The sequence below is a fragment of the Ochlerotatus camptorhynchus genome, unplaced genomic scaffold (genome assembly GCF_037179485.1).
Source record: "Ochlerotatus camptorhynchus isolate MF236.1 unplaced genomic scaffold, CSIRO-AGI_Acam_v1.1 ptg000257l, whole genome shotgun sequence".
NCBI classification, from domain to species: Eukaryota; Metazoa; Arthropoda; class Insecta; order Diptera; family Culicidae; genus Ochlerotatus; species Ochlerotatus camptorhynchus.
In genome coordinates, this window is record NW_027040747.1 from 1,402,829 (window position 1) to 1,411,876 (window position 9,048).

Below are 9,048 nucleotides of genomic sequence, written 5' to 3' on the forward strand. Positions count from 1 at the left end.
TTCGGAGCAATCCAGATTTTACAGGTAACTGGATCAGGTTTTCATAAAACTTGCAACGCTGCACATCACCAACAACAACCCTTTTCCAACACTGCTCTCCCCGTCGACGCAAATCCTTCCATCCAGATGAAACGAAACCAGAGCAAAGGAACAAAATGAAAAAGACAAGCAACTCCTGACTTAAACACAAACACAAACTTTCATCTTATTTCAAACGTAGTTGGATTTACTTTTTTATAATTATGTATATTTCTTCTCCCATTTCTTCAGTACACACATCCGCACGAATTTATCACCCCCAATTTTTGTTTTTTACTTCTTGGCCGGGGCCTTCTTGGTCTTCCGGACGCGCTTCTTCTTGCCCTCCTTCTTGGGAAGGGGATTGCGTCGCTTCGGCAGTGATTTCGTGCCCTTGACTGGCTTACCGAACAGCATACCGTTGTTGACGACCTCCTTCTTCAGCTTCTTGAACTGGGTGCTGACGATGCGGTTACGCTCCGAACGGGCCAGGCGCAGCTTGAACCGATCGAAGTCGGTCAGATTACAACGCTGATGGGACGAGAAGGGAATGATGAAGAATTACTTGTATGGTCTTTGAAGGTTTACAATTTTCTTTAATTTTTAGAAAGTAACGATGTTTAACGAAGTTAGATTACAAACAACTTAAAAATCGCTTCTTTCTTAAGATATCAGAACAAAGTGGCTTCATATTTGAATCAGTCGGCCTTTCCTATCAATGAAATTATTATAAAGGGTTCATCATCGAATTGATTTGTCTATTATCTCCAATGGAATGAAATCAAACACGAAACTCACCTTAGCCTTGGAGGCCGCACGTTCCTGCCATCTGGTGGTAGAGAATTTCTCCTTCAGGTTGTAGGCTTCCAACGCTTTGCGGACCACCTTGGTCTTGGCGGTGTATGGGAACTTAACCCGGTATTTGGTCAGATGCAGGTGGTTCACGGGGTACTGCTGGCGGGGCACACCGGTGATTGGGCCATCGATGAGTACCTATAAATGAGACATACAATCACACTGTTAGTTAAACTTCTCTGTATGCTAAGTTTACTAATGTAGCCTTGAAACGGTTTTCAGTTCTGGAAGATTTGGCTTCATATATGGTTCAGGCGGCTCTTCCTTATCTTCTAGTTTCCTCTGAGGGAGAACGTCATCACGTTAAAATGCAAATTGCTGCCAACGATTGTTTAACCACTATGAAAGGAATAAAAACTTACCCGATTCTGGTCAATCACATTGACGATAGCGACGAGGCGTCCCTTGTATTTTCCACTGGCGCACTTGGCCACGCGGCCAGTCTCCACAAAACGCGTGAAGGTCTGAAATCAAGACAATAACAACACCTCCGTTAGTAGTTCGCTTCCTCATTTCGCTGCACTGCTTCTAGAACTGCTCGTATTTCAACACGATGAATTTATTTCCGTTATGAAGAAGTTGCCAGCTGCCATCGGAAAACGCTAGGTTCTTTATCTCCGCAAAATTCAGACTGCATCCTACGAAGCCACTTCCAACTCTATCATCACTGACAGGATAAACATGTGGAAAGTGTCACCCTCGGCCAACACTATGCCAATATCACACACTAGTCCGATGGTCTCGCAAATTTTGATCTCCTAATTTCCAAAGAAAATCACCAAATTCCATCACTCCGATAGACACCTGCGGCAATCCGGCACAGCTTCTTCACAACGGAATTGATTTCACTTGGATTCAAACCGAATTTCATCCATTTTAAACGCGATTTCCATACGAGCGAATCGACCGCAGAACTTGCTCGCTTACCATTTTGGACCGGAAAGAAAGAGAATAGTAGATGATTGCTGCCAACCTAACGGATGCAAAAAGACGAAAAGACTATCGCGCGTTTGACGTTTCGAACGGATGCAGCTGTCACACGAAAAGGCCTTTTATGTTTTACTTGACAGTTGTTAATTTTCAAGAACGGGTGAGCCCGGTTACACTCAAAAATATTACAAAACTAATATTGATTATTATTATTATTTATCTTTATTAGGGAGGCTTTCAGCCTTGGGCTGGTTCGCCTCCAATACTAATATTGATTAAATGTTATGCATTTTATTATTAATCAAAATTTATACATTGGTCCGATTAATATTTTCTTCAAAACTATACTAAGTCCGATTATCGGAGTGGAATTCGATCAGTGTATACTAAAACGATCAAAAATGACAATGTCAAACACGATGACACTCGTAGTCGTTTTTCAGTTCACGTTGAAGGTGATAACGTTCTCAAATGGTACTGCAAACATCGTCCGCTCATTGATCGAAAGAAGCTTATTAGCCTGCTGGAAGTGGAATCAGAGCCTGCCATCAATGGCAACCCTGTATCGATTAGCCAATAAACTGCTGATGCACAGTAATTTCTTCTATCTGTTCGACTTAACGGCCAAAGCTTTGAATATAACAATTCCGGTGGACCCAAGTTTTAGCCGCTTATCAAAAATCAAAACGGCGATTAACGATAAACCTGGGTTTCGATAATGATAATTTTATGGTATGCTTTTGCTTTAATTAAAACTTTAATTTTTATTTGAAAACAATCATATTAATTACTAAACGAAAAAGAAGCAGAAAATACATTCCCTCGTATGTATGCATTGCAAGCATATTTAGATTTTATACTATGGCAGGTATAAATCATTTTTATACTAAGTCTGTATTCTCTCCCTTTATACCGACCTTAGCGTCGGCACGGAGAGTTGCGATTTAGCGTAACTTTTATATTATTTAGCTTCCAATATTTTTTGAGTGTACACGCTGTTTCAAAACTACCCAAATTTGTGTAGAATCCACCCAGATTGGTTAAACCTACCCAAAAATCGGTAATCTATGTTGGGAGTTACAAGTTGACAAATGGACAACATCGCCATGAATCTGATCGACTTTGTTCATTTGTCAACTTGTTACTTTCAACATAGTTTACCAATTTTTGGGTAGTTTCAGTTTCGACCGGTCTACGTGGATTCTTCCCAAATTTGGGTAGTTTTGAAATAGCGTGTATAATGTTACACCCGCTATTTCAAAACTACCCAAATTTCGGAAGAACCCCCCCATATCGGTCAAAACTGAACTTTTACACTAGGGGCACGCAATAACCTTTAACTCCAACGCTGCCCGCATAAACACGAACCATAACTTGACCTTACCAAAGATGGTTAAACATTGTTTATAATCCCTGCTAAACTTCAACTCAAATGGTTATAGAACTTTACATGAACGTTTGTGTGATAAAGTTTTAACTAGAGTCGGTGTATAATGAGTCACGCCAAGAGAAAAACAGTTGAACTCGCATCACGGTTTTCGAAAGATTCCCTTTTTTTCACTTGGCAACAGAGGACTTCTACATCAACTTCAAATGACTTCTAGCGAGAAAAAAATAGCGGCTGTAGTAAATCATTATATCAGTGATTTTGTCAAATTATCTTATCAAAAAATAGTAGAAATTCTCATTACTGATCATTACCAAACGTATCCCATGACAATTTAATGCTCACTGCGTGATTATGATCATTTCTTCGATCATATTTTATATTTTATTGCACCTCTCATAGCATCGTAATGTTTGTTTACTTTGCACGATAGGTAGCCGGTTTGGCAGTTCAATAGGTAGACTTGGCTTCACTCTTGGCGTGACTCATTATACACCGACTCTAGTTTTAACCTTATGAATTATGGTTTTTTGGAAGTGAAACTTTGAAATAATGGGTTTTTTTTTTTTCTTTTGGTTTGTTTTTTCCGTCGATCTTGTTTTCCGTGCTGAGCACCAATGCTACCAATGCTCCCACACCTGGACCCTACCTATCGATCCATCAACTCATGAACCGGGGACCAACGGCTTTACTTCCCATCCGAAGGAAGGCGTGATCAGAGATGTTATGCCTCAGAACATCCCGGCGGTGCCGACTGGGATTGAACCCAGGCCTGCTGGGGTGAGAGGTAATCACGCTTACCACTACACCACCGGCGCCGTTTAGAAATAATGGGTTGTTAAGAACCATTACCATTCCAAATTCTTGTTTTCTCCATTTTATTTATGATTCGAGAACTTTAATGGTAATGGTTATGGTAGTCGCTAAGGTTCACTGATGGTTTTGTAACATCCATCAACTTTATGTGGAATATATCGCGAATTGGTTGCCTGTAAATTGCTGATTATCAATTCGTGATATATTCCATGTAAAGTTTACCTATAATACAAAACCATTAATGGACCTTACTGGCTACCATAATCATTACCATTAAAATTCTCAAACCATAAGTAAAAAGGTTCTAATATAGTCCTCTCTCCGAAAATGTATAGAGAAAACATCTATTTTGTATGGTAATGTTTCTTAACAACCCATTATTTTTAAGGTACACTTCCAAAAAACCTTGATACATAAGGTTAAAACTTTATCACACAAACGTTCATGTAAAGTTCCATAACCATTTCAGTTAAAGTTAAGCAGGGATTATAAGCAATTTTTAAGCATTTTCGGTAAGGTCAAGTTATGGTTCGCGTTTATGCGGGTGGCAACGGCTGTTATTAAATTAATTCCATTAACTACAGCTTTAATTACATTAATTACACAATGTAGAACATAAACCAAGGGGTGGTCACTCTACACACTTGTTTTGCGACAACTTTTTTCTCAGTGTACCTCAGTGTACCGCAGCTGTACCGGCAGTGCCAAGAAGTCATTGAACTTAAAGAGCCTAAATTTATAAAGAGGCGACATGTCAAAAATGGAACAATCGATTGTCTGTCAAAGATATGAAAAATCATTCCAATCTAGCAGAAGACCTGTCAAATGGATAAGATGTCGTCTCTTTATAAATTCAGGCTTTTTAATTGAACTGACTTTTGATTGCTTGTGAATAATGCTTTGTTTGGCAACCCGGTATATTAACAGCTCTTGTTTTTGTTTTGTTTTACAATGTTTTCAAAAACGACATGGTCTCCAGTTGGGACTACACACTGGATGCATCCGTCTCCAAGGATGCCTGCAACGGACGAGCTCAGTTGCTACACGATCCTTCCTTCTTCGGCGGAAGGCCGACCCCGTACAACGAACGTCAATCATTAGTCAACCAACCCTTCTGGGAGCCGGCGGAGGAAACGGATTTGCACCGAATTTTTCACCGCCCGAGTATCGGCCGTCGGGACTACCAACTACAATACTTTTAATTTTATCGTTAAATACTTTGTCGATGAACAACTTTCAAGTGTTATGTCTGTTTGTATGTGGGTATCGAGATGGGTATTCTATTCTCCACGGGGGAAGGGCTTAAACCATAGAGGTAACTCTAAGACCACTGGGTCCCGAAGAAAATCATTATTATTTTTGGCTCACTCAGTACCAGAACAACGGTCCCAAGCAGTCCCAAGTTATTTCACTCACCCCTGCATGTTCTGCATGAATCCACACACCCCTGATGTTATCTGTCAAACTTTCATAGCGAATCAAAACAAACATAGTGTAGTAATAGAATTTCAACTAGAATAGGGTACGTTAATCGTTTGCTTGGGACCAATAGGCTACTAAAGTGGTGAGCCAATTTAAAATCGTTAGTTTCGTATTGATTGTTGCTATAACTCTAAGACTTGAAGGTCCCGAGGAAACGTGCTCAAATTTTTGGCTCAGCTCTGGTACTCTCTTCGGTCCTAAGCTAATCGATTCATCCCTCGAAACATAGGAAAATCCACTAACCCCTCATTTTATCTGTCAAACTTTCAAAGCGAATCAAAACAAACATAGTGTAGTACTAGAATTTTGACTAGAATGGGGTACGTAAATCGTTTGCTTGTGCTTGGGACCAATAGGCTAGTCAAGTAGTGAGCCAATTTAAAATCGTTAGTTTCGTATTGATTGTTACTATAACTTGAATTTGCCAAAAAACTCATCTCGCTGAATCTGATCGACGCTGGTGGTATAGTGGTAAGGGGTGGTCCATTAATTATGTCACGCAAATTTGGCCCATTTTCAACCCCCCTCCCCCTTTTGTCACATTTTTTGTATGAACCTTTTTTTTTTTGTATGGCTCGTCACAGTTTTCAAAATCCCACTTCCCCCCTAAATGTGTGGCATAATTAATAGACGACCAGCGTGATTGCCGCTCACCCAAAAAGGCCTGGGCTCAATCCCAGTGGGCGCCGCCGGGATTTTCTGAGGCATAAAATCTCTGATCACTCTTATGCTACGTTCAGACTACAGAGTTATAACATGTTATAGCGCTATCTTGATGGTGGTTTCTGTGTTGCAATTATTTGACAACCGTTATAACATGTTATAGCTCTCCAGTCTGTACAGCGTTTTAGGGAAGTAGAGTCGTTGGTCCCCGGTCCATGAGTCGATGGGTCGATAGGTACGGTCCAGGTGTGGGAGCTGCCGTCCCGGCGTCGGGAGCGTCGGTAGCTTTGGTATTCAGTACGGAAAACAAGATCGAGGAAAATAAAAATTCAGTAATTGTTGTACTGAATCTCAGAAAATACATTGCAGAACTACTTGGCTGTTGGAATCTCGCGGTTATGTGTAAAAGTGTAAAAGTCACCATCTTAGCGCTTCTCGGTGGGACTTTGTATGTGAGCGAGCTGTCAACAAATATATTTATTGACAAAAAAAATCAATATGACTGATATAAATTAATATCGTTGTGTGCAGAAAACGAAGATTATCCAGATGATGTTTAAAAACTGGTATGTTTTCGAAGTAACACAGCCTATTGAAAATTTTTTGCTGTATTTTTTATTTATAATAAACTAAGACTGTCCATTTGGTGAATTTTCACTTAAATTAGAATCTTCGAAAATAAATTATAAATATCGAAAATCCCTGAACGGTCAGAAATAAGTCTGGTATTGCTGATTGCATCTGAAACAGGACTGTCCCAAAAATGCAAAAAGTGTGATAAAAGTGCACGTTTCCGTAAAATCGTTTTTAAGTCTTCGGAGCATTTATTGCTTTCATCATAAGGAATAAGTGCACCTAAGACACCAAGACGATTAGACGTAAACTTGCAGTTTTATCACACTTTTTAATAATGATTATGTTTTAGAAGAAGAGTATTAATGTTTAATCATTCGATATGATTAAACTGAGTTCAATGCGAGGTTCAATGTCAAATTGATTAAATTTCAAGCAAAATGGGAACAGTTCAATTTATCAGTGTGGAGAAATTTTTAAAAACTGCAGGAACTCACCCTAATAAAATAGTTGTGGTTATTTTGCTTAACGACGTGTTCTGGGTATAATCCAAACCATTTCAAGAGCCACATGTGAAAAGGGCATACAAGCTTTTTGTAAACAAACCTTTGTGGGCCCTTTTCTCGCCAACCGAGTGTCGCCTACGCAAACCAACAACATTATCGGGAAGAGGAAAGCTTCCCCTACCCGCTAATGTTAATGGTTTGCGTTGGTGTCAAATGAGTGGCGAGAAAAGGGCATAAGAAGGTTTGTGTACAAAAAGCTTGTATATCCTTTTCACATGTTGTTCTTGATTTGTGGAATTGTTCAAGAATTTGGATTATCATTCGTTTATTTTTTTTATTAGGGCAGCGCTGAGCTCGGCCTGAGAAACTGCAGTTTTTAAAAATTTATCACACAACTGAGTAGAAGTGGATCTCTCTCTCTTTCTCTGAGTTATTCTCAGTAACCGTGTAGCTGATTTAAAATTTCCCATCAAAAATATGATTGACGGAGACCCCTCGGCGGGAACTCACCAGCCGGTGCTCACTTCCGGTGCCTGTCTATGAACCATTTATTATTGTTGTTGTTTTGAAAGTTTCGACGAGTTGCTTTGTTTTGTTCGTTTTGCTGATGCACAAAAAGGCAGAAAAGTCGTCTGTGTACAAATTTTTTATTTCGTATTGAATTTCGGTGAATTTTATCCTTACCCTCATCTCCACCGATCGGATCATCCAACCAGCTTCAAGTTCCGTCGAGCGAACAAAAAGCCATCATGGATCCAGCACTGCTTCGCGAGCGGGAGGCCTTCAAACGGCGGGCCATGGCTACGCCAACGTAAGCAGTCTTGTTCGGGATTTTATGTTTTATTTGTTTTGAGATTTTGCTATGTTTGACCGAATTTCAGCGTCGAAAAGAAGGCCCGTACGGAACCTAGCTATTCTGCACCGAAAGATGTCAAGAAAGCGCGGCCATCGGTCGCCCCTCCGAAGATCGATGTCAACAAGTAAGTTCCCGTATGGTCGCGGAAAGTGTCCAAAATGAGTGATTTTATTATGGGTTTTAGCTACAAGACAATGTCCGGAAGCTCCCAGTACCGTTTCGGTGTGCTGGCCAAAATCGTCAAACACATGCGATCCCGTCATCAGGATGGGGAAGATCATCCGCTCACATTGGAGGACATTTTGGACGAAACCAATCAGCTGGATATCGGGTCCAGTGTAAAGGCCTGGCTTCAGACCGAAGCGTTGAGGAACAATCCGAAGATTGACGTGACACCTGAAGGACGCTACGTATTCAAGGCTGTGTTTAGAATCAAGGACGGCAAGAGTCTGATGCGATTGTTGAAGCAGCACGATCTTAAGGGGCTAGGAGGTGTGCTGTTGGACGACGTCCAGGAGTCGCTTCCGCATTGCGAGAAGGTTCTGAAGAATCGAGCTTCGGAGATTGTCTTTATCACGCGACCGAACGACAAGAAGAAGGTGTTGTTTTACAACGATCGGTCGGCGAACTTCCAGATCGATGACGATTTCCAGAAGCTGTGGCGTGCCGTGACGGTGGACGCGATGGACGACGCCAAGATCGATGAGTACCTGGAGAAGCAGGGCATCCGGTCGATGCAGGACCACGGTCCGAAGAAGCCGATGATTCCGAAGCGCAAGAAGGCCCAATCAAAGAAGAGGCAGTTCAAGAAACCGAGGGATAACGAGCATTTGGCCGACGTGCTGGAGACGTACGAGGATAATACGCTGACGCAGTCCAATGCGGTGCAGGAGATTAAGCAGAAGAATTAATCGCGGCCGGGGGTTATTTGGTTGAATAAATGTATTATTTATTAGATAACA

At 41.0% G+C, this 9,048-nt stretch overlaps 2 protein-coding genes across 2 annotated transcripts; one reads left to right on the forward strand and one right to left on the reverse strand.

The window, feature by feature from the left end:
• Positions 1-225: 225 nt before the first annotated feature.
• Positions 226-7,920, reverse strand: RpL14 (ribosomal protein L14). The gene is made up of 4 exons (XM_065226686.1): positions 7,915-7,920; positions 1,236-1,337; positions 817-1,011; positions 226-549 (listed from the first exon to the last, which is right to left on the reverse strand). The coding sequence occupies exons 1-4, from the start codon at positions 7,918-7,920 to the stop codon at positions 313-315; spliced, it is 540 nt and encodes a 179-aa protein (XP_065082758.1). The 3' UTR covers positions 226-312.
• Positions 7,861-9,048, forward strand: TfIIEbeta (transcription factor IIEbeta). Its single transcript, XM_065226588.1, has 3 exons — positions 7,861-8,041; positions 8,112-8,210; positions 8,271-9,048. The coding sequence occupies exons 1-3, from the start codon at positions 7,980-7,982 to the stop codon at positions 8,995-8,997; spliced, it is 888 nt and encodes a 295-aa protein (XP_065082660.1). The 5' UTR covers positions 7,861-7,979; the 3' UTR covers positions 8,998-9,048.